General features: G+C 40.3%; 1 protein-coding gene across 1 annotated transcript in view; it reads left to right on the top strand.

Moving 5' to 3' along the window:
- Window positions 1-27,067, top strand: part of LOC142203618 (dynein axonemal heavy chain 3-like) — a 927,911-nt gene that overhangs the window by 317,149 nt on the left and 583,695 nt on the right. The window contains exons 27-31 of the mRNA XM_075274510.1: window positions 4,929-5,127; window positions 11,753-11,861; window positions 16,983-17,102; window positions 17,827-17,997; window positions 23,447-23,584. Of these exons, the coding sequence (XP_075130611.1) occupies window positions 4,929-5,127; window positions 11,753-11,861; window positions 16,983-17,102; window positions 17,827-17,997; window positions 23,447-23,584 (737 nt within the window). The remainder of the gene's footprint in view (window positions 1-4,928; window positions 5,128-11,752; window positions 11,862-16,982; window positions 17,103-17,826; window positions 17,998-23,446; window positions 23,585-27,067) is intronic.

The following is a 27,067-nucleotide window of genomic DNA, read 5'->3' as shown; positions in this document are numbered from 1 at the left end:
TCCGCCGTCCCTCCAGTGAGGCCTTCAAAGCAAGAGGTCTTACCGCCTCAGTCTGCAGAGGTCTTTACTATAAATGCATTTAAGACCCTGCCAGTACCTTGGTCTCATAATCACTCCACTGACCTGTTGCCAAGGGCAACACCGCCTCAAGGCAGAAGCAGGAGGCTTAAATCTGCAAAAAAGTCTTTTGGTCCCCTGCCATCAGGTGCCAGCCAGGGTTTTTGCCCGCAAGGGAGAGCCTGGGAAAGACCTAACACTAAGCAGAGTATTGGCACAGTTTCTGGGCAAAGTAAAGGGACTAGATTTGTATACACCCCTGACTTGCCAAACCTTTTATTAAAGGGCAAGGCTCCACGGCCTGTGCACTCTGCCATGAGTCAGGCCAAGGCCAGGAGCAGAGCAACAGCTGACATCAGACATAGGTCAGGGATGGAGTTGTCCCCAAGTGATCGTGTCTGGCTCACTCCTCACCATGTCCGTCTCCGATCCGGAGATGCATGGCGTCGTTGCGCCGTGGAGGGGGGGGGTAGTGTTAGGATTGTGTGCAGAGACTGCGGCCATGATATGGGCGTCGCTGTCTGTTCCTCTGCAAATTCCAGGGTTGCAAGGGTTAACCTGCCTTGCAACAGCCGGGCGTGGTCGACTGGTTGATCGACATGTGTATCAACCAATGGACGCTCGGTTTGGGCAGCTGGGCTATTTGCTGGTGACCGCCCCTTGCCTATATAAGGGGGCTGGTCTGGACGCCCGGCGCTCTATGATCTCATTCAAAAACCTGAATTGATGTGTGTTGTGTGTGTGCTTGGGTTCCTGCCTGAAATATTATTTGAATTGCCCTAGTTAGCAAAGACCCCTGAGCTAGCAATGCCACTGGTAGTCAGGCAGCATGCTGCCTTGTATGTTTGTGGTGCAACTCTGTAGGGGCAGCTAGCAATACTTCCCAGACAGGGTGACTGGGAGTGAGCTTGGCAGTAGTTGCCTGGGTGGCTGGGTGGAACTGCACACAGGGTTTACTTGGTCTCTGGCTAGTCCTGGAGTTCAGGCTAGCCAACTTGTTTATTTGTTCGACTGCTCTGACTGCACAGGGCTCTGTGAATTTCAACAGAGCGCACCTGGTCCTTTTAATTTGGCTAGCAGTGACTGGAACTGTTAGTCGGTGTTCACACCAGATTGGTTTGCAGTTAGTGGCCCAGAGGGCTCCGTGGGGTTTTCATTTAAGTTGTTTTTTTTAATAAACCCTGCTGACCATAACAATAGCCTGGAGAAATCCACATGGATTTGATTTGCTATCATAGGCTGAGCAGGGAAATACCAATATGATGTCAAATCTGTATAACTGGATACTATTACAAGTCTCCTAACTATTCTAAAGTCCAGATCTGCTTCAACTATGCAGCAATACAGGAGTAAAACAAGCACTACTTTGTATATGTTTCCATAGGATCACTAAGAAATGTTTGTTTGTTGCCAAACTTTAGATGAGTGAATTTCTTGAGCGTGTCATGTTTCAGGATTTATGCCATCATATTTTAGCAATTATCATAATCATGTTAATTGGGAACTATCATTTTGAATGAGTGAAATCTTTCACTTTGGAAAAAAACAGCAGACACTATACCTGACTAAGGATTGATTTAACTCCTATGGCTATGTATAAGCTGCCAGGGACTTGACTGAATAAAAACAGTAGGGAATTTTTTATTTTTCTAAATGTTGTACAGGTTTAAACTTTTTCTACTGAGTTATACCAAGTTTACATTTCTTTCATAAGTTGCAAGTGATTATTCATAATGAGCATCCAGCTCCTTTGAAATAGAATTTTCTGAGATAACACAGACTGCTTTTCATTTTAATAGTGACTATAAAAATTAAACACCTCATTAATCAACCAGATTCCTATTAAATATCACAGAATACTAGCACAATAAACAGATATCTGAGCAAAATCAGATATGGATAGCGTTCTTTGATTTAATATCTTTGTAACATAACTTTCAGGCTAAAATCCAAGTACACACAAATTAACAAAGCAAATATCATTAGAAGGAATTAAAATTTGGCTCAAGAAATAATTTGCTTTTTCTGCCATCCAAAGTAAAAAACAAAACAAAAAAACAACAAAAAAAACCCTGCTTCTCCTTTCAACATTTGTTCTATTTGTTTTCAGACTTTGAGTCATTTGCATGGAACCTGTATAGCTGTATAGCTCTGTAATATGGAGCATAAGTACTCCATGTGCTACCGTAGGATGCCTTTGTATGGTACCACATTATAGAAATATTCTCACCCGGAAGAAAAACATCTAGGTATAATACTTTCTATATAGTATCTGATATAGCATGTCATGACTGGGATCCCCACAGATCCTTGTCCAATTTTCTGTGCAGAAATGGCAAATTATGTGCATTAGCTAATGCATTACAGAAAAATACACACATACATTATAGAAATAAATCTACATTACTAAATTTAATCCTCTTCATTCCTAGCCTATAATTTTTGTGAAGGCACCTGATCACAAATCTACGTCAGTCAGGAGCCGGCATATATTTGTGGTATAACTAATGCAACTTTTCTGCTGTAAGTTATAATAAATCTAAAGGACTGGGGCATCTCCAGCCTGGCTTGCTTAGATTTCCACCCCACTCCCCCATTGTCTAAAAAAGTGGAGGAGAGCTAACTTTTCTCTTAACTACCTGGCATCTCATTGGCATCAAGAGTTGACAGTCTTTATGAGATGAATTTTGTCCCATTGCTGTCTGAACTCAAGACCCTCCTTGCCTCATATGAAGCTGCTCCATGGCTTTTCTACTTGTATACACCTTCAGGAGAATCACTATAGCTGCTATCTAGGTGGTACAGGAATACAGACTGGCTATACCATAAACCGGATTCAACAGATCTCATGACCAGACTTTACCTTGACTCCTGCAATGGTCTTCCTGTTGAAACCATCATTTCACTATAGTCCCCTGAGAGACTGCCTGATGACATACTTGCTTGAGGCATCAAAACTGCTTGTTCCCCTGTATTGGCTTCAGAACTCACCTCCCTCCACTCAAGAATGGGAAAACAAAGTGAACCAGATCTCCCTATGAAGCACTCTTAAGCTGGTCCAGAAGGACACACCAGAAAATCCTGACCACATGGTCACAGATCTTGTCACAGATCTTGTCAGCCCTGATAGTAGTCCTCTCAAACTGGATATTAGAATTAACAGATAGCTCCTGTCTCTGCTTTTGTGTTCATTGAATCCACTCCTTTTTTGTTCTGTTTATATTTCTTCCCTAATTTACCTCTCTATTCTCTGCTGCTTCACCTCCCCTTTTTTGTTTTTTTACTCTTCATTTTCTCTCTGTTTCTACTTTTCCACTTATTTTCTTCTTTTCCTTCTTCAACTTTCTCTTTCCCTCCTCTTCTTCCCTTCTTCTTCTTCTTCTTTCCTCCTCCCTCACCCTCTTTATCCCCCACTGTGATTTTCTTTCTTTACACCTCTATTCCCTATGTGTTATGTGATTCTCAGTTTTTTGTATGTTACTTGTTCTATTTCTGTTTCTTGTTTTATGTCCCCTGAGAAGGGCAATGATTCCTTCCCACTTACCTCTCCCATTCTCATGGGACGTGAGAAGTCATCTTTTTCTCATCCCTGATTTATTACCTGTTTATTTTTGACTGATAGTAATATTGTGATATAGCCATTGCCTATTCACGTGTCCTGACTTCCAAACTTGCATTAGTACTTTCTGATCTCTTGGATATCTTTGCTTATTTATGCATTTGATGGTATGGCTAATTTTCAACCCCTTTATGCACCATTATATTGTATTTGTTTATATACTGTATCTGTCTACATATTGTATTTGTTTACTTTTGAAAACAAAAAAATGGTGGACAGGGCACAGGAGCTGACGTGATATTGTACACCAAAAATGAGCCAAGTTAAATACACGTAGGAATAGCCTTAAGAAAGGCTATTCTTCTCTTATCTTTATGATTATGATCCACACTTCCATTCTTCTATCTTCCTTAAGTAAATTAGTTTTCTCACAGCACTGAGGGCATTCTCCAGCACTTAAACACCACTGGGGCCATCCCCAGTGGTGCTTGAAAACTCTGCAGTGATGGCCTCTGTCTTCTTTTCTGCCTCCACCTTCTTCTCTTGCGCTCCTCTCCTCTTAGTTCCAAAGGTCAGTTAGTGCTATTAATAGGTTAATAAGTGCACACAAATATTTCAGTGTTTCTCTGGGATATCCTGGAATCTGAGAATCACTCAAAACTGACTACCTCTCCCTCTCTCTCACCCCTCCCTGTTTCCCTGGCTAGCCAGCCCACTATTATCCCTTCCTAACTAACTCACAACCCCATCCCCAACGCCCCCACGCCATAACACTTACGTGCCTTTCTGCCCAGATCTTCTGGGCCTGAGGCTTCACTTGTCCCAGCATACATAGTAGAGCCTGCACTCCGCAGAAGTGACGTCTAATGCCTAGAAGATTCAGACAGGACGACAGGTAACTATTATGAGGTGGGGGTTAGTATTGATGACATTCTTTTTCCAGAAACAGGGAAACAGAACGTCAATGTAAAATTGGAAAATGTGCCTGGGTCAGTCACATGACCACCCTGGTAATTATAGATTTTTGGTACATTAAGTAATTTAGAAGATATGCAGTGGGGGTTATCCCAGATAACAACTTTAAGGAAAAGTCATTTATGTCTCCCAGACAGCCAATTCCATATTAAATTGTCATCTTGTATACAATACCTTAAATGTAGACAAATCCTTGAAACATTAGTCTGACTTTAAAAAAAAACAAAAAAACTTTAAAACTGGATTCCGTGAAGTGATGTTCAGGGTAATGTGGAGTTCATGCTTTTATATGATATAATATACTGTAGGTGATAACTTACTTTTTTTTTACTTACAGCACGTGATGTTGTTTCCAGTTTGAACAACCAGAGGATCTCTAATACATCAGATTTCAGCTGGATTGCACAAATGAGATATTACTGGGAAGAAGGCAATGTTGTGGTCAGAATGGTCACCACCAGTGTTCTCTATGGATATGAATATTTGGGAAACTCAGGCAGACTTGTTCTTACACCACTAACTGATCGATGTTTCAGGTAAAAATTTTGTAAACGCTTGTAAGTTCAGTTATCCTTCTTTAAACAGCAGCCTGAAATCTTTTTCAGAAATTGGGACCCAAAATTGGACTGCATTTTTTAAAGTATCAGTGCACTGGCCTTATTTATATCTCAAATGTACACTTATTAAAATTGCACCTCATGTAGAATACCATTTACCTAATAACTTTCTTAATAAGTTGCTCTAAACATCACTACTGTTTAACTTTATACCAACTGTTGAGTGGCTTATGGTACTTTTAAACTATTTTTGTGGTAGAATTATGGTGCAATATGGCATATTGAAAGTCATGTTCCCTCAAAAACACTCCATAAATGTGGCTTGTGGCAAATCTGTCCCAATGTGTTAAGCCTAATACATGGCCTAAAATGACAATATAAATCTCTGTGTGACACTCCCACTGACACTGCAGTAAACTTAAGCCTGGTTCACATATGCATTTGGTATTCCATTTGGGGTGTTAAAAAGCGGTGAGCAATAAAAGCTCACAGACCCCATAGACTCAAATGGGGTCCGTGTGTTTTCCACGCAGTGTCCACACAATCACACGGAGAGGAAAGTAGTTCTTAAAGTACTTCTTAAAGTAGTTCTTAAAATCATAATTTGTGCGGACACCGTGCAGAAAACACGGACCCTATTATAGACTATGGGGTCCATGTGCTTTCATTGCTCACCGCTTTTTAATGAGTCCCAAGTGGACTCCCCGAAAGGAATACCAAATGCAGACGTGAACCAGGCCTTAGCCCAGTGATTCTTATACATATTAATTGTGCATTATATAATAAATAGCCATTTAATATCCAGTATTCTATTTACTATGTTTTGCAATTTTAGAAGATTGCTACAATAATTTCCAAAATAAATAGGACATCAAGACTATTTGGCTTGCTAATATCACATACAAGGTGTTGCTTGTTTTACATTTGGATTATTATTATTATTATTATTATTATTATTATTATTATTATTATTATTATTATTATTATTATTATTATTATTATTATTATTATTATTATTATTATTAGGCATTGCATCGTATTGGCCAAGCTACCATTATAAGGCAAAATGTCTTTTCTGGCATGCAAGCTGCATTGTCATATGAAGATGCATACTGATGATAGTTTACTTCTATGAGCCGACAGAATGTAACATCAAAATAGCTGAAGTTTATTCTGATTGTTCTTCTTATATTTATGAAGGTTAACAATGTAACTTAGATATTTCACATTGCTATTTTTTTTTTTTACTTGTAATTTTAATAGTGTTTTTATGGAGAATATTCATTGCACCTGGTATTCTGCCTCCATTTAGTTTAAGCATTTTGTGTGTGGCCTAAGATAATGTTTGATGTCTTTGTATCATAGCAACCTCAGAAGAAACTTTGCTCAATATAAATACCTTCCAAGTAACACATTTAGCTTGTACAAAGTGAGCATAATGATTCACCATAGGAACTTTAGAAAAATGCCCTCCTGCCAGATAACATTTCTTTTAATGTCTTTTGGTGTCTTACTGGTGTCTTACTGAAATAATGTCATGCTGCCATTTCTAGACAACAATTAATGTAGCTATGTTCATGCAGACAGCAAGTTTGCTTGTGATTTGTTTGTTTCTGGCAGAGCTAATACATTTAAAGTAGCTTCAAAATTACAAAACAAGAGTGATTCAAATACCACCTGTCGTTTATGGTCGAACAGCCATTTATTTACCACATTTTCTTTAACGCAGCACATGCTGACCTTTGCGTAAACAGGAATAAAAATGTTTTCATGTCCTCGCAGTATAAACTAGGAACCAAATGTGAAAAGAATAAGGGAGATAAACTTTAAATCTTCCCTTAAAATGTGAATAGAAACAGGGGGATTTTTACAAGAGTTCCCTGTTATAATCTAACAAACAATTCTCGCAAAATAAAAAAAATCTTGTGTTTGGAAAACTTTTGTTGGCATTCCAGCTGTCGGCAATCTGTAGTTTGCGTTGCTAAATGTAACTACTTATACAAAGTCCCATAGTGTAGATTTCACTTTTCGTTCACATTCTCCATCGCTGCAGAAAGCTTTTAAAACATTAAGATTTTATAATTATACCAATAACCCTTTCTGATTCTTCTTTTTGACTCCCAGCTAGGGTTGAGCCGATTCTGACTTTTCAGGATCAATTTTAAAATTTGATTTCCGATCATTTTTCATTCGAACCTGATCTCGATCCCAATGCAAGTCAATGGGATTCTTTTTATTAATTGGAGATCAGATTTTAAAAGCAATCCTATTCACTATACAGCATGAAATCTAACATGCGCAGTCGGCTCTGCCTAGGCCCCGATGCATAGGCAGAGTGAATTCCAGCTGGAAGAAGACATGGGGGCACTGCAGCAGGAGAAGACTTCAAGGAGAATCCAGCCCGACCGTCACTCGTGGACTTGGTAAGTATAATTTTATCAAATTTTGCCTACCCCTGAAACGAGCATTTCCCCCCATAGACTATAATGGGGTTCGAAATCCGTTCGAACAGTCGAACAGTGTGCGGCTGTTCGAATTGGATTTCGAACCTTGGACATTTTAGTGTTCGCTCATCTCTATTAAATACCCAACGTTTGCCATAATAGTATGGCGGATGATGGGTATGGGGTTAAAGGTGTGGTCTGATTCCAAAAAAGAGTTATCTATGGTATTAGAGATGAGCGAGTAGTTAAATATTCGATATTCGTTTCAAGTAGCCCCTCAATATTCGACTACTCGAATCGAATATCGAATCCTATTATACTCTATAGGGGAAAAATGCTTGTTTCAGGGGTAGGCAACATTCAATCAAATTAAACTTACCAAGTCCACGAGTGAGGGTCGGGCTGGATTCTCCGAGAAGTCTTCCCCATGCAGCGTCCCCGCGGCGTCTTCCGGCGTTGAAATTCACTCTGCCAAGCATCGGGCCTGGGCAGAGCCGACTGCGCAATGCCCGTACTACAAGAAAATGGCCACTTACAGTCAAAACAGCCATTTTCTTGTAGTGCGGGCATGCGCAGTCGGCTCTGCCCAGGCCTGATGCCTGGCAGAGTGAATTCAGAGCCGGAAGATGCCGCGGGGACGCTGCACGGAGAAGTCTTCTAATGGTAGGAGAAGAACCAGCGTTGATTGACCGACTGTATAGCATTTGGCTAATCAACGCTGGTTCTGCATCGAATTTTTCCATTTGAATAGCGAGTGGTACTCGATCGAGTAGGAGTATTTTGAATACTGTAGTATTCAATTGAATACCTACTCGATCGAATACTACTCGCTCATCTCTATATGGTATTCAATTGCAAAATAAAACAAACTTTGTAGTATACTTCAATTTTTTAAGCTTTATAGATGTTCTGACTTATGTGGTTCTCTGCTTTGTAAGCAGAAAGTCTGCTGTAAGCTGCAACAGTACAACACATGGCTGTCTGGCTCAGTGCAATAGCTAAGTCAGCCCCCTTCTCTGTGTCTGCATAAACCATGATGGAGAAGGAGGGGTGCTCGGTTAATGAATGGATACAGATAGCTAGGGTGTTCATCATGCTACAATGTATAGAAAAGGGGTGGAGTAGGGAAGTCTCTGGAACAACACAGCTTATAGAAGAAGCTACATTTCCAGGAGCACATGACACGAACTAAAATATTTTTTTAGCCCCCTTTCTGGCATAGATCAGTATTACTGGGGAATGATATAGGTGGAAATAATGTAATTTCACTCAGGAAACCGTTTTATAACATGTTCATAGGATACTGAATGAAAGACATCTAATAAAAGGTGTATGAAAGTCAAAGAAGTCACTTTATTAAGAAGGTGGAAACCCCTTGATATTGTTGTTTGCAGAACTATCATTGTCTATTTTAAACTGGTAAAAGCAAATTAAAGTGGGAAAAGGTAAATCTTTTATTTTACAAAACAAACAGTAGCATTAACTTTGGAAAGATAATTAAAGAAGAAAACTATAAGAATCTATTGAGGCATTTTCTTTGTGTCCAGGATTATGAGAAAATAGTTATTATGCCACAATTGCAAACATCTCTCTGAGCTTGGATTAGGCCTGATGAGAGCTAATATCAAGGACTGAAAAAAGAGACAAATATAGTATACAAATTCATAACTACAAGAGGCAGAAATCTCATAGATGAAAGGATTGGAATAAACGTATGTACTGTATAGTGAAATTTAATCAGTTAAAGTAATTCATATAGCGTAATGTAATTATACAATTATTAGGTAACCTTATAATTTAATTGACTCTCAATCCCTTGATACCTGCTGATTATTTCTTATATTTCTGTTTCTTTATTCAATTACTGTAATTGTTCATATGTTATTTTCCATAAAATTATCACAGCAACATAATAGATGAAGCATTAAAGTATTTCTCTTTCCTCTTTTCTCCTATGTTAAAGGTACACTATTCAGTTACTAAAAATATATATATGATCTCCTGCTCTTATTCCTATTTAGAACTTTCCCACACATTACTACATACAGATAAACCATTAAACTCATGTAATTATTACAGTACATTACTAAAGATGAGCGAGTAGTACTCGATTGAGTAGGTGTTCGATCGAATACTACGGTATTCGAAATACTCGTACTTGATCGAGTACTACAAGCTGTTCTAATGTAAAAGTTCGATGCAGAACCAGCATTGATTGGCAGAATGCTATACATTGCCAATCAACGCTGGTTCTTCTCTTACCTTTAGAAGTCTTCTCCCTGCACAGTGTCCCGCGTCCTCTTCCGGCTCTGAATTCACTCTGCCAGGCATCGGGCCTGGGCAGAGCCGACTGTGCATGTCCACTTGTAGTGCGGGCATGTGCAGTCAGCTCTGCCCAGGCCTGATGCCTAGCAGAGTGAATTCAAGGCCGGAAGAGGATGTGGGGATGTGGCGCAGGGAGAAGAATCCAGCCGGACCCTCACTCATGGACTTGGTAAGTAGAATTTGATCGAATGTTGCATACCCCTGAAACGAGCATTTCCCCCATAGACTATAATGGGGTTCGAAACCTGTTTCGAACAGTCGAACAGTGTGCGGCTGTTCGAATCGGATTTCGAACCCCGAACATTTTAGTGTTCGCTCATCTCTATACATTACAACTGTAAAGCCTAAAGAATATACAAACTTATAATTTTGTAAAATCGTCCAATGTATCTAAAATAGAACATAAGAAGGCAACTTTGCAAAGAGTCTTGAGTAAAAAAAAAAAAAAAACACTCAACTTTTATATTGGTACCTTCACCTCCTATGTGTCTCCATGGTAACAGACTACAAGCAGTTCCTGCGCAGTCTTACACACAGGTACATTATTCTCTCTGTCTCCTTTTTTGTTAACAGTAGAGGAAGGGGCAAAGAAAAAGGAATTCACATAAATGGCTGAGCTACAATTCCAGACGTAGTCCATGGAAGACATAATCCATTCCAAACATTCGCTTTTTTTATCTACTGCAACTATTTTAATGCTTTTATCTATAGCAACCAATCTGTTTAAAATACAAGTACTTGAACTCTCTGTCTCAAAGCTGGATTGGCACTTGGCTGATAGCAAAGCCTTGCAACACTCAAGAAATAGCATTCACTATGTGAACTAGGAATATTCATCCAGTTTTTCTGAAAATGAAGTTCGATAAAGATGATGTAGTATAAATATTAGTTGGATAAATAATAACAATGAGTAAAATAAATGTATTTTTTTTTTTTTGCATTAACAAGATAGTAATTATAATTACCATAACTAACCACATATAAACAAATTCACTTAAAACTGGCCTAAGGTTTTGGATTGTTTCTCCTGAACATTGTTTCTTATATTCATTGTACTGTACACATAGCACATACTATGAATAATTAAAGAGGACATTTCTAAAATAACAAAAACCGTTGTTGACTAGTAAATATTCCAATGTGAAAGAAAAAAACTGAGAAAATCTTGTTTTACATCGTTAACAGTTAGCGAAAACACAGAACTAAGCAGAAATGTCTCATTGTGTACATTTAACCAAGTGTTGTATTGGGTATAAAACTTAAGCTGAAAATGTGTATTAAATTTTCACACTTTTCTGGTTCTGATGAGAAGTTCTTTCTTGCTGAGTCTCAAGCAGGAAATGTAGATTTTCCATATTTCCAATAAAATTATAAACTCATGTTAAGCCATGATTGAAATGATACATAATAAGGTACATTTTAATATTTTATTCCAATAAGCAATATTTGAGTCAATGTTTAATATAATAACATTCAGTTCCTTCTCAAAGTACCACATACAATATAGCAATAAAAAGGACAAAGATTTTTGTAAATACCATGTTGTTTATATTTACCATTATTCAGTGTTCATTGGTCTCACTGGTAATGACCTCTATATTCCAGCCAAAAACCCTTTATTCATGTACATTACTCTCAGGTCTTAATGTTGTGGAAAAAGCTCATTGGGGAAAAGAACAGATTAAAATTTTCTACTAACAGATATTAAAATCTAAAGTTTTATTTATTTTCATTTTCTTTATGGTTTTAAAGTTTTACTTATCCTGCTGTTTCAGTTAAATAAGATTTTAATCTGTGCTATTAAAAATCAGTTATATTTCATGCTTGTGTCTTAGAACTTTAATGGGAGCTCTGAAGCTAAATCTTGGAGGGGCACCAGAGGGACCCGCTGGAACAGGCAAAACTGAGACCTGTAAGGATTTGGCTAGAGCAGTGGCAAAGCAGGTAAACACTTACATATGGCATGTATTGGATCTATTTTACTTATGAAAGTGCACATATAATGATATAAAGAATAAAAGACTTATAACTAGAGAAAGCTTATCACAAGAAGCGTTCCTCTGTTCTATCTTTAGATCTGGTTACCATGCCCACTTTCCAACCTACTTTTCAATAGTGGAGTGTGTGGTGTGAAAATATCTTGTGCAAATAGGGTCAAAAAGTTCCAAAACTTTATGTTTCAACCATTTTATGCCATAATTCTGGAGTGCATGGCTTGATAGAGTATAACAGGTAACCAACAACTTGTAGAGAGGTTCACTTTGCAACAACCACATCAGCAGCGAGTGTGTTTAAGAAATCAACAGGCTAAATAGTGCTCCACACTCCACTTCCACTTTAAAGGGAGTCTACCATCTCCCAAGCATATTCAACTGTTATCACCATGTTATGGAGCACAAATGGTGAGCCTTCATTTTCCTCTCACCACTCAGACCCCTACCATATCCTGTATGGGCAGAAAGAGTTGATCCAGCCACTGCTATTACATAACCCATCCTACATGAACATCAAGAGTAGCGCTCTCAGGGCTTAAGGCCTGCCCCCAGTGCACCAACTACCTCATTTGTATAATACTTTAAAGTTGTTTTTCTCCAAATCTACAAAAGTAATACACATAATAGTGATATGTTGTTTATCACTGTAATGTGCTTTGTAGCACAGTGCTGGCAGTTGAGTATGCTTGAGGGAGGTGGTAGACTCCTAAAACCAGTAGTAGTAGAGCTGCAATGCTTTTAACATGGCAGTTCTTCCCATGCACACATGAAAAAATGTAATCATAGAAATACAAATTTATCTGTGCACTTTAAGGGTGCATTCACACTGAGTAAACGCTAGCTTATTCTGAACGTAAAACACGTTCAGAATAAGCGGCGTCTAAAGCAGCTCCATTCATTTCTATGGGAGCCGGCATACGAGCGCTCCCCATAGAAATGAATGGGCTGCTTCTTTCACTCCGTGCAGTCCCATTGAAGTGAATGGGGAGTGCCGGCGTGTACGCTCCGGCATGAGCAGAGCTTGCCGTATACGCCGGCACTCCCCATTCACTTCAATGGGACTGCACGGAGTGAAAGAAGCAGCCCATTCATTTCTATGGGGAGCGCTCGTATGCCGGCTCCCATAGAAATGAATGGAGCTGCTTTAGACGCCGCTTATTCTGAACGTGTTTTACATTCAGAATAAGCTAGCGTTTACTCAGTGTGAATTCACCCTAAAACTCTCACATACATTGTTGCATTTTGGGAGTTTTTGGTAGATTTTCCTTTTCAAACATGCTACAACCAATTACAATGCTATGAAGTCTGTAGTGTAATAAATGACAAGTTAGAGCCAGTGTTTTTATAAAAATAAAACATGCCATACACATAATGGAAGTGAGCAAAAGGAAGATATTTTAAAGTAAATATCCGGTGTATTATAGTATATTGATGGCTATGCAGAATTATATTAAATGTTAGATGAATATGTTATATTAAATGTTTGGTGGAATATTCTCGAACAGAGATAAAAAACTACCTCAATATAATAGAGTTAAGATATTATAAATTATCCTCTACAGTAAAGTTTTACCTGCTAGTCCAGCCTCCTATAACCCTTGTCTGACCCTAAACCAAAGTACAGAAAGGTTAGAAAAAGGATACATACCTAATACTCTTCACTCCAAGACTGCGGACTGCTGGAAAGTGCTGGTGGCTTGTCAACAATATATACGGCCTGTTCGTGTGCAGTAAACTGACTGACCTTCTGGCTGCAGTGCCTTAACATATTTATGTATTTGGGAGCCTGAGGGTCTTTCTAATGAATAATTAAAAGGGTAAACTCATGTTTTATTAGTTTTCTTTAGAAAGAAATGAAATCAGGGCATTATCTAGAACAGATATACAAAGATGTAGAACTGTCATAAAATAAAGTTTGGTTTCTATTTCCCATTTACAACCATGTGGAGAAAGCACTATCTTTTTAACATGTGCAATTATTTGGAAACACCTTGTTGAAAGTTATATTCCGTTATAACACATCTACAGTTTTTGTAATTATATATCTGCTTGGTCTATCCAAGCATGCAAATTTGTAGTGTACAGTATTTATGAACATGCTATTTGTGCCAGCTCCTATGACATTTTTTACAATAATCTGACTGCTGTCTATTTCCATCGAATTGGCATCACTTTAGAATTAATTTACCAAGTAATCCCTTTATGACCTAGCAACATGCACTCAACACTAAACTTAGGATAACATCCCAACTCTTTTTCCCTTCTTTCTTTCCTTTGATCCTATTTCATATCATAATATATTTTAGGGGAAACCTTTCTGTCCCACATCCCCTAAATGGTTCTCCAGCGAAGATGGAATAGGAGCTCTACAAAACTGTTTGAGGAACATGCATGGAAAGAATATGCAAATAAGTTCTCCTTGATTGAAAAAGGAAAACTTTCTCTAGTGTCACTTTTTTGAAGGTAGCTCTATATAGCCCAATGTGTGCTTTTTAAGAAATCTAGGTACACTGGTTAAAGCCAAGAACATATGCTCAGAAAGTAAGAGGCCCATCCACAGTGAGCTGTTTCAGAGTTATGATCCCTCATCACATAATACTGGTTGGGTAGGCTAGAAGCTATAGAGGTGGGCAGCACCGCACCTCCCATGAGGTGACCTGAAGCGAGCGCTTCAGGCGGTGCTATGCCAGGGCCTCAGGGAGGGCGGCATTTTTGGTTACCTAATCCAGTCCAGGACAAGCTGTCCTGGACTGGCTTAGCACCAAGCGGTGATTTGGGGAGGCCACTGGAGCAGCGCTGCTCCAGCAGCCTCCTCTCACGCTCAGGCAGAGAGCAGGTCGTCTCCGTGCCTGCTCTCTGCCGGCGAACGGCGCTAAGTCCCGCCCCCTGCACTTCGCCACGCCCCTCCGCCCCGCCCCGGCTTTCTGTAGTTCACCTCAGGCGGCGAAAGGGGCAGGTTCACCCCTGGAGGTGGGTTAGAAGAGATACTATGTCTATAAAACTCGGCACACCAGAAGACGGCCTGCATAGAACTTCAGGAGATTTTGTACCCCTTCTGAACAAATTACATGCTGACAAACAGTACAGACAAAATGATCTACTGTTTACTTGTTTAATAGACTTAGTGTTAGTCAGGATCTGTTTTTCTTTTTATAGAATCCAATGAACTCTATTACACTGTCACCCTGACAACTTTTGTGTCAGTTTCTTTAAATTATACATAGGATATGGCACTGCTCAATTATCTCTCTGATAGTAAAAGTATGCATGTATCACAAAAATGAAAGTCCCACTTGGCAGAGAAAGAAAGGTTGGGTTTTGGCCACTGCTGAAGAGTCTAAAATCTGATGGACTTTGTAGGTCCCTGTTTCACAAAATCCTGATGTTAGGAACCTGATGCAACAAATAACTCTAAGTCCTGGGCACCTAGAATCCCCAAGCACTTGGGCAAAAACAGTCCTGGGTGTGCAACCGGAGTGGAACCAGGCCCCAGAGTTCTTCACCAGAGCTCCTGATGGTGGACTTGGACTTGGTAAAAGTCCGAGGCCCAGATCCGCAACTGCCCAGAGAGCGACACACACCCAGCGAACCCAAAGTAGGAGGTCCCAGAAGGACGCAGACACTAACCTTAGAGTGAAGTCCCAGAGAGCAAGATGGTCTGGAGTCGTAGGTGAACAGGAGGGTATTGCAGGGAGTTCACGCAGATACCCAAGGAGCAGATTCATGGTCAAGCAAGCAGAGTTGATAACTGGAGGTCACCTGGTAGCAGAAGGTAGAGGCAGAAACGTAGTCAAGGAAGCCGGGTCATACACAGGAGATAAATGGAGTAGCCAAATCAGGATCCAAAAGGGAGGTCAGGTGGAAGCCAAAGGTCATACACAAGAGGTCAGGAAGGTGCCAAATCATGATCACAGAGGAGAGGTCTGTAAGGCAAGGGAAAGAGGCAGGAGGTAGCAGGACAGGAGACAGGGAACTGAAGAGAGGCTCGTTGCTAGGGGAGCTGATACCGCAGAGAAACGAATAACCAGTGATGGGTCGAAACCAAAATGAGGCCTAAATAGCCTCTGGCCCACCGCTGACCCCCCTGACGCCAAAAGTGCCGGTCCCGGTGCTAGGGGGAAACCGAAACCTCTGCACACTCAAGTGGAGGCTCCCAGCAGGCCGACATTCCGGTGCTGGACAGAGATCAGGTTGGGCGCCTCCGCGCTACACAGTGGAGGCTCCGGCCCCTCCTAACACCTGAACTTGGGTTCCTGTTAGAGTTATAATATAACCTTAAATATCAGGATCTGAATGCAACAAATTGTATTATGGCTTCCAAATTATCACACAGGATTTACAGGTCTGCTCTCAGGTTGAGTAATGGATAGCTCCATTGTTCTACACCCCCTGCAGTTATACACCTGACCCCACTGGTGAACCACTTCCCTAATCTGTTAATGTGGCAGATCATTTTCCAGAGTATTAAACGCATTTCATTGGTATCTTCCAAGAATGGTGTTGTGATAAATTCTCCCTTGTTTTCCAGAACTGTTTATAGACCTCAAAGTCTGGCTCATCACATATTTTACACATTAAATATAATAAATAATTTTAATAAATGAAACAGCTATTATTATTTTCAGCTATGATTTTGTATGGGGCAATGGTGTTTACCTCTCTGGTTGTATTATTAAATGCAGGCAATAAATCAGGCACAAATTAAATAAAAAGAGCAAGCAATATTTATGACCCTGGACTTTACTAAATTAAAATAATTGATGCCATTGTACTTTTACATGTATTATCCCTTTTTCAACTCTATTTTGATCTTTTTGATTACTCTTAATTAAGTTCAGTGCTGTCGCACTTGCAGACGTGCGGTATGGCTTTCCTCTTTATTGTTTTTAATTAACTGTGTTGTCAACTGTAGCCATTGTGAAAACAGAACGTTATATGAAATAATTTTAATTAAAATAAACTTGACCATGCTCATATTATTTTTTTCTTTTGTTAATCTTTATTTTTTTCCAAATGGTTTCTATACAGGGCTGTTATGAATATTTAACCGGCCTTTACTCTCTTTTTTTAGTGTGTTGTTTTTAACTGCTCTGATGGACTAGACTATAAAGCCATGGGGAAATTCTTCAAAGGTCTGGCACAGTCTGGAGCTTGGGCATGCTTTGATGAATTTAATCGTATTGAGCTGGAGGTAATTCTAACACCACTTTCTCAGAAAACTTAGTATGCACTGCAAGCACCAATTCTGCAAGTACAAATATAAATGCAGAAATATAATATTGACTTTCAAATTCAGTTCTTTCATGTGTACATACACCTTTTTACAATGTAAGCCATAATATCTACAAAAAAAATAGTATAATGAATAATATTTATTTTAGTCCACCCATATCACGCAAAAAATATGATTAGATACAATATGTTGTGTAAGTATAGTTTTTAAGGATTGCATAAATAAGAATATTTTAAGTTTGTAAATTAGAAGTCTAAATCTTAACTCCTTAACATCACAGAAATATTATACTTAGCTATTACATCATGGCAATATCCCAGCAGTTTCCTTATAAATATAATTGAAGCAAAAAGTCCACAGAGGAAAACTCTGCAGACTTTCTGTGAAAAACACTGTGGGGAAAAAACACAGCTTATCCTGCAGTGCTTTTTCGCATCCACATGTAATTTACCAGCACCACTGATATTATAAACAATTTCTTACTATTGCTACTAATATCACTTTGACTTTGGTTCATTTTCTATTACCGTGTTTCTCCAGATGTTGGTTATAAGTTACCTAAATATCACACACTGCCCTTATTGTACAGTAATACTCATGGTATGGTTAAAGCTATTGATTATGCTGAACACTATGTTATGTACTTATTATTACTTTTTACTTATTATGTGCTTATTATTAGGTACTTTCTGTTGTTGCTCAACAAATTCAGACAATCCAAAGAGCAATTTCTGAGCAGGTTCAAACATTTGTGTTTGAGGGGACTGAAATAAGTTTAGATTCATCATGCACTGTATTTATAACTATGAATCCAGGATACGCAGGAAGAGCTGAGCTGCCAGATAACTTAAAGGTATGATGTGCTATTGAGTTTTGTGAAATTTTTATATTGTTTTGATAAATAGCCCAAAATTGTATTGGAAAGTCATCTTCTGGGGGTGGCCTTTATAAAGAAAATAGCTAGTAGAAATACAGTAACATATTGTGGAACTGAAAATCTGTCACAGGAAATGAGGCCAAGATTGGCGATGGTCTTCTAAAACGGCTGGTCTTTTGGAGAGGTTTCACATTTGCTTTTGTGAAGTGGCACTGTTTTTATATCTTTCTTTCTAGTTAACTCCTTAAAGGGCTTCACTTGGACATTTACCTTAATGGCTTAGTGTAGGTTATCAACATGTCATTGTTGGAGGTTAGACCACTGCCATCAATATATCCATGTTCCCTTGCCATTTCCCTTTTGTGTTCTTTCTGACAACATTTAAATTTATACAATGGTGAGGATTTACTACATCAACTATAGCATTCTTGTGCCAAAGATGCACTGCTTTGTTCTTTCTATTTGGTGGAGCAGAATGTAGATCAAGGCAGGCCAGGGTGGGAACACCTTTGCTTATCAGCTTTATGCCATATGTCAGATTATTTTTTATGTCAGAAAACTGACCTGAGGTATACCTGAAATCTAAACTGATCCCTGACTACCTTAGATCTCTATTTAAGAATGCAGAACTTCCAGTTGTGCACCAGCATTATTAAAGGGATTGTGCAGGACTTAAAAAACATGGTTGCTTTCTTCTTCTCAGGAAGTGACATCATGTCTGTTGGTCACATGACCATGCTGCAACAACCCCTTTAACAGGCCAGAGCCTTAATTGCAAAAACAATGGATTAAGACTGGCATAGGAGATATCACAATTAATGGGGTTGGCCACTTTCAGACCAATATTGAGAGAAAAATGTTATTGTTTCTATAATAAAAAGTTATATAACTTTCCAATATACTTTCTGTATAAATTACTCACGGTTTTCTAGATTTCTGCTTGCTGTCATTCACTCTGCTTACTTCCAGTGAATAAAATCAGTCCATGGTCAGGTGACATATGGTCCATGGTCATGTGATGAACACACAGGTGCACAGCTCGTTATAGTGACATCACAGTAATCAGACCTCTGGTAATGAGCTGTGCACCTATGTGCTCATCACATGACTATGAAATGACCATGGACAGATTTTTATCCATAGGGAATAAGTAGAGTGAATGACGGCCAGCAGAAAACTAGAAAACCATCAGGAATTGATACAGAATGTATGTTGGAAAATTATGCAACTTTTTATTATACAAACAATAACATTGATCTGAAAGTGGAGAACCCCTTTGATAAACAGTCTTATTATGGGAAAAGGAAAGAGGAAAAATACTCAGCCCGCCATAGGAGATGATATCATATGGAATTTTCACTCCTGGGTTAATTCCAAATTGAGTCCAGCACGGATCCCACATTTCCACGGCAAGAAACCAGTAAATATACATCCAAGAAAGAGATTTGGAATCCAGCCGGAAACTATCAATAAAACTTTTAAATAAATAAAGCTTTTATTCAATCACTCCATAAAATCTTGCACCATAGACGCAAGTAGTCGAGCCGCAGTCCGGCTGACGCGTTTCGGTTTACAAAACCATAATCATAGCCTCCTTTATTATATATCTAATTATAATATAAAAGCAGATTTGAAATTTAAAATAAAAGGTGTGAATAAACTTTAAAATAACTCCTGCAACATTCTCACTTGCTCAAAGAGCACTTGAAGCACTTTACTACTGTATACCGTTTTTACCAGAAAACTACATATTCAGGTAAAACCTATTGAGAATTCTGAAATATTCTGTAAAAGATTTTGCAAATACTGAAAATACTGATCGCCTGTTAGAATTCATAGCCCAAGTGAATTTTATGTCCTTCTGTGTCTAGGTTTGAAATCACCTCAAGGATGTTCCCGCTAGACCCAGAATTATTCTTTTTTCATTAGAACCTGATTTTCAATTAAAATTATAATTAGAACAGACAGCCATGATACTTACAATTCTGCATCGTTCTCGGGATTCTACAAATCATCAGTGAAGTGAATGGCAATATAATATTGGATTTGCATGTATAGATCGGGAAAACTGGGTGCAGATAGACAGATAGATAGTGTAGGCAGGCAGTGGGAATGGTTGTGGAGGGAAGATATATCCCAGTAAGATGGCTCCTCTCCACTTGGTGATGGACGAATCCATATCCAGGTTTTGGGGTTTAATTGTAGACCCGGGCCTGAGGCTCTATCCCTGGGTTTTGTAACAGCAGCAGTGGGAGCCTTAAACCCTGTCCAAACAGTTGGGTGGATCTCATTTTCCTGGTTGCTGCTGCTATTGAGAAGCTGAGGACCCAAAGACTCTGTTTGTGTGGAGAACTACAAGAGCCAGCTTGCTGAGTTTATGGACTTTACTGCCTTGGGGATAAATTAAGCTGTTTGCTTTATGTTGCCTTATGCTGAGGAAAGATATTTGTGTTGAACTTTTGTGATATGCACCTAATAAAACAAGCACAAGTGTGATCTTAAAGACCATGCTCCATGTGTTTACTTGCCTGACAACCAGCCCCAAGCACCCGCATTTACAATAGCTAGATACATAGATTGATTCAGCATTCACTCATATAACACCAACATACACTGTAGCACTTTATATTGTTAGCTCTGCATCTAATTATTTTCATATGCAACCAATAATAATCAGAATGCACAATATTTGAAAACCAACTAGAAAGAACTTAAAGGGGCTCTATCATTACATTTTAGTGTTTTGAGATAAAGATAGTGGGGATAACGTCACTCCTTAGGGAGAGACCACCTTCTCAGGTGTGTGGAGACTTATAGCCATAGTTGCTCCACTGCAAAGGAACATGGGAAGAATATGCAAATCTGTCTCCGAAGATGTAAACAGGGAGACAGTGCCTCTCTTATGCTGCCCTCTATAGCAAGCAACCCTGAACAACATGCCCGACTTCCCAGAAGCCTTTGCTGCATGATGCGAGGTTATAACCAAATCAGTTTCTCAGCTACGGACGGCACCGTTTCTGTCTCTTTGGACGTCATCAGCGCAGCATAGAGAGAACTGATTTGGTTTAAGTGAGAGGCTGTGAGACCAGATTGTGGGGATAACGTCACTCCTTAGGGAGAGACCACCTTCTCAGGTGTGTGGAGACTTATAGCCATATATATTATCTGACATAAGCAGTAACCCCTGTTCCCCTCCTCCTCAATGAACGTTTTGGTGTGTGCCCCCTGGTGGGGAACGTCGCTGGTACTCTACGTCGCTGAGAAAGGGGGCCACAAAAAGGGAAGGGTTTGCAACACTCAGGAAGGCCAGGGCTGGTATCACGGTAATATATCCGATGTGGCAGGATTTCAGGGGGTCCCAAATGTGCACAAAATCTCCTTTTTGATGTCCCCGATTACCCGGCCCCACGTGATATCTGACAATGACAACAGACAACCAGGCTTCGGGGGTAATCGTTGCTCTTTTACTAGCAGGACAAAGTAATACAAATGTACATATGGGGGAATTCTTCACATACAATACAGCAATCTTTGTAGGCAGTGTCCAATTAAGCAGGTGATGGAGCTTGGAGAAGGAATGTTTTGGACAGTTTAATTAATAGTTGCTTGAGTAGTAAACTTGTATATACTTGTAAAGACGGCCTGTATCCAGGGGGTTAAACCACAACTGGGTACACGTATGTAGGATAGCAAATACAATTTTTCTTAGCAGCGGGAGATTCTCGAATTCTGCCAGACTAGCTATGGGCTTCTTAAATATATATTTGTCCCAAAGACTTACTTGGATACAGAGATACGTGTAGACGTCCCAGATGTATGGATAAAGCAAGTCCATCAACTCCTAGTGCTTGTAGGCTTGGAGCTCCAAAGGAAAACTCTCTCTGAGAAGGATCTTGGGAACAGAGGGAAAGACATCTCTGTTTGCTGTACTCTGATAGTTGGCAGCCATTATCCGTCCTCCATGTGCTCCGTCTGCTAGCTGTGTCTACACAAAGGGCCAGACAGAAGGTCCCCCACCCCCCTCGAGGGGGCTGTAACTCGACTCCTCCTCCAGACCAAATCAAGGGAGCTTGATTGGTCCTGAAGGTCACCTGATTATAATGGACACACCTTCACACTGACAACTTAAATTACAATGGCAAAGTATAGGCAGGTGTAGTTCACAAAAACATCCACAAGATGGCGCATGCTCTGGAAAAATAGAAATGAAGGAATGAAGGGGGAGTAAATCTTTACCTTATATGCCAATGTCCATACTATCTTGGTCTGCAAGAACTATTAGAGGGAATTGGACTAGCAGTACCGGGACATTACATACACCCCCACTAAGAAAAGAGCTGTCCTCGGCGACTAACTAGCGTGGAGGAACCTAAAGAGATGGGATGCGCACAGGTAGTAGGGTTGGATACCTGAGAAACAATAAACAGAATAATGGCAAACAACAATGTGACACGACTTATGTACAAGAACGATACCCCGTGATTATATGCAAAACCAAAACATAGTCAACAGTAGAAACATCATGCCAATAGGTGGGTAGAGTCTCTTTCAGCAATAGGGCATTGTCCATGGAAAGGCTCAGGGTAGGCACTATGTGGTAAAGATATGTGGCAGAGATAAAGATATGCCTGAATAGCCTTTAAAAAGACTATTCAGGTGCTGTTAGTCATTTTTAAAAAGACCCCCCCTCCCTGTTTTTTTTTTATTTCCTTTGAAATGGTTATGCTCCTTCTTCTTCACCGCCTCCATCATTGTCCTTCCCGGCGGTTTCTATTGAAATGTTGCATGTGCGCAGTAGAGCTTCCTCCGTGGCACTAATGTGCACACTCCACCGCTCACTCACAATCTTATCAAGCAGGAAAATGGCGCTGGATCATGCGCAGTAGCGCTCTAGAGGGAGCGCTACTGCGCACTCACAAAATTTCAATAGAAACCGCCCCCTCCATCTATGTCTGTACTTATTGACTATAATGTAAACAACATGGTGACCACTGTCTTCCATCTTGTCTGTTGACTTTTGAAATGGAAGAAATAGTTCTACAAGCACAACTTTTTCTTCCATCATTATATTCTTACCTTAATGCAGATAAACACTTGACAGAGGGGGGCTCCATTGGCAAATGTCATTTAATGTCTGTTACTCTCATCTTGAGACGGATGAAAGCAAAAGGCATTAAATGATGATAGTTTGAACCTAGCCTTAAGGAGGCATTATAGAAGCCCTAGTCTGTCACCCAAGAGTGTGGGGAACGAAGGATTGGCTAATTTGGGGGATTTGAATAAATCATGGGGTGATGGTGAGAGTGGGGATTACAAAGACAGGACGTGAAAGTGCCAGATCTAGAGAGTAGGGAATAGAATATTCTGAAAGGCAGTAAATAGTAATAATGAATATTTAAATTTTCTGACATTGTCTTTCTTGTAGGTACTATTTCGGACTGTGGCTATGATGGTACCAGATTATGCTTTAATTGCAGAAATATCTCTCTATTCCATGGGCTTTGTTGCTGCTCGTAGTCTTGCTGCTAAAATTGTAGCTACATATAGATTATGTTCTGAACAGGTAAGGTGGTTCTGATTTTCAATAAGCTACAGAATTGAAATATTTAAGGTTTGGGCATTATTGTAAAACAACAACATTTATTTTTAGGAATGTTGTTTATGATAACTCCCACATACAATTGGCCGCATGCAGAGGCATCAAATATGATATTAATTAACAAGCCGTAAAGCAACCCAAAAGTGTTAAGCAACATAGCCCAGGCAATGTGGCATTAGAATTGGACATAGACAAAGCCATATCATAATCCTTTTCCCTAACGCCCAGATATGTATAGTCCAATCAGAAACAAAGGCTAGAGACTCTATTGCCACAGCAAACAACCAGGGAGAAAGAGGAGTGTACCCCTAAGAAGATCAAGAGAGGGAGAAAGAAAACAATTTATCATCACCTGGGCACAAGGGGAGCTGTGGAGAATAGAGACCCATCTAATGAATTGGTCTCTGAAGCCAAATGTCCACAAAATTCAGAAGAGATATGGCTCATTTTAGAATTGTATCTGTAACAGATGACACACAAGGTGGAGGGTTGAGGTCTTTGCAGAGACCCCATGAGCTTGTTTAATAGCAAAGACCATAAAGAAAGGTTCTCACAATTTTTTTTTAGCCAAATCTCTACAAATTCACCCAATATCTGACTCTATATGCTATATATGCTCTGTCTGCAAGGCTCACTATCTGCTTGTCAGATTTTTGTCATCAGAAGCTTGGACAGCAGGCAGTGCCGCACCTCCCATGAGGCGACCTGAAGCGAGCGCTTCAGGCGGCACTATGCCAGGGCCTCAGGGAGGGCGGCATTTTTGCTAACCTAAGCCAGTCCAGGACAAGCTGTCCTGGTCTGGCTTAGCACGGAGCGGTGGTTTGGGGAGGCCACTGGAGCAGCGCTGCTCCAGCAGCCTCCCCGCACGCTCAGGCAGAGCGCAGGCAGTCTCCGGGCCTGCTCTCTGCCGGCGAACGGCGTTAAGCCCCGCCCCCTTCGCTAAGCCACGCCCCCACTCCGCCCCCTCCTCCCGGCGGGGGGGGGGGGCGGCTTTCTGCACTTCGCTCGGGCGGCGAAAGGAGCAGGTTCACCCCTGACAGCAGGATGAGGACAAGATAGGTAGGTGCCACGGCTACCTCAAAAAGTCAGCTGACATACATACATCCATGTTGAGCACAAGCCACACCCCCATTGCCATGTTTATTATGTGGATATGTTAACCAAGGATTAATTGGTAAGCTACTCTTACCTGGTATATTTAAAAGATCAAGATTACCTGTTATCAAGAAGAGAAGCCATGCCTAGGCATACATTAATTCTGTGGTGACGAATGTTGCGGATCATGCTGGCCATTTATAAATATACATCTGTGATGCCTGGACATGTTTGATTCAAAAGAGCAGCAGCAACTGGTACAGAAGTTATCTTGGTAAGACAATGCTTCAGAAGACCGTTCACCACCTCCACCAATTCCAGCTTTTTGAATTAGGAACTATCCCATTGATTCTGGTGTAGTTAGATTTTTTTTCATGCCCCTATTATTTCTGAGCAATCATCACTACAGTTACTTTTAACACACAATGTTATTTAGGCTTCCTACGCCATATTAGCATATTGGGTGCTGAAACTAACAGCATCATTTGCTCAGGAATGGTGGGATCTAAACAAAAATCCAACTGCACCAAAATCAGTGGAGCTGTGCCTATTGTACTATGAAGAGTTGTAATTGCAGTCCAACTCTTAACAATTACTGTGATCACTTCATTATTACCCGAGACCAGTGATGGCAAACCTATGGCACGCGTGCCAGAGAAGGCACGCAGAGCCCTCTATGCCGGCACGCGAGCAGTCGCCCTGATCGTTCACTAACGGGGAATCCAGTACAGGATTCCCCGTTAGTGAGCGATCGCTGCCTTCTGCTGGTTGTGCAAATGCGCGGCCTACACTGACTACAGACTGTGACTTCTGCACCTGCGCGGGTGTGATGACATAAGTCATCAGTGCGCGCAGTGAACAGAAGAGAGGACGCCCAGCAGCTCTTCAGGTAAGTATATTTATGTTTGTGTACTGTCTGAGGAGGGGGCTACTGTGGACTATTTGATGCTGGGTGGGAGGGGGCTACTGTGGACCATTTGATGCTGTGTGCTAGGGGGCTACTGTGGACCATTTGATGCTGTGTGGGAGGGGCTACTGTGGACCATTTGTTGCTGTGTGGGAGGGGGCTTCTGTGGACCATTTCATGATGTGTGGTGAGGGGTCTACTGTAGAGTATAATCCTGTGTGGAGGCCACTGCGGGGTAGATTGTACTGTGTGTGCGGGCCACTGCGATGCTGATGGTACTGTGTGTGGGGGCCAATGCGGGGCAGATTGTACTGTGTGTGGGGGCCAATGCGGGGCAGATTGTACTGTGTGTGGAGGCCACTGCGGGGTAGATTGTACTGTGTGTGGTGGCCCACTGCGAGGCTGATGGTACTGTGTGTGGAGGCCACTGCAGGGCAGATTGTACTGTGTGTGAGGGCCACTGTTGGGCAGATTGTACTGTGTGGGGTCCCTTCACTACTTATATAACACAGTATCTGTTTTATAGCTGACGTGATATTAGTACAGGCTGTAATTACATTGCACGGTCACTATAAAACGGATCCTGTGCGATGTAAGTAGTGAACATTAATTGTTCAAAAGAAAAAAATGCAGAGACCTTTACCTTTCAGTACAAGCTCTGTAAAGCCCCAGTCATACGACTGTAATTTGTGGGTCCATAATTGTCCGCAATTGTGGATCCACAGAGTTTTAAGGTTAAATTGCCATGTTGGCACTCCGCTATAATTTTTGGGTTTTGGGTTGCAGTTTGGGCACTCGGTCTCAAATAGGTTCGCCATCACTGCCCTAGACCCTAAGTGCAGTTATTGGCTTAGTTACACCACATGATGTAACATTGTAATTGCTATTATTACTACTTTTTATAATTTTTATGTTCATCAAAATTTTGAAAGTGGCACTTGTTCAGGTACACAAAGGTTGAAAGAACAGAAAATGTATTTGTATTATGTCTTCACGGTCAGCTCTCAGCTTCACTTTGATTAATGAATCTAATTTTATCCTCACAATGTTTTGATAGTTTAATACGTATTCATCCCCCAAACAATTAAAGCATGTCACAAATGTCTTTATTCATTTAGTTACTTTTATGATTGGTGATTACCAAGATCTTTTTTTTTTCCCCTTGTGAACACTCAAACAAGTCCCAGATTTTCTAGCGAGATTACTTCCTGCCTGAGGTTTTCTCTCTGTGCTCATCCCCCATTCATATATATTAGTATTGTTTCAACCTAACATTTTATCTTGCCACTTTGTGCCCAGACGCTTTGCAGAGAAATATAATAAGATGGATATAGGGCTATTGTCTGATAGAAAACCATTACCCTTTAGGGTGAATACATGACCCGCAGCACAAAGATTTGACATCCCATCCGCTTTGTGCCTTGTGATTCCATTATTCATAGCTT

This window comes from Leptodactylus fuscus, chromosome 5, assembly GCF_031893055.1.
Source record: "Leptodactylus fuscus isolate aLepFus1 chromosome 5, aLepFus1.hap2, whole genome shotgun sequence".
Classification (NCBI taxonomy): Eukaryota; Metazoa; Chordata; class Amphibia; order Anura; family Leptodactylidae; genus Leptodactylus; species Leptodactylus fuscus.
The sequence above is the reverse complement of the archived record's forward strand: the minus strand, read 5'-3'. Positions and strand labels throughout refer to the sequence as shown.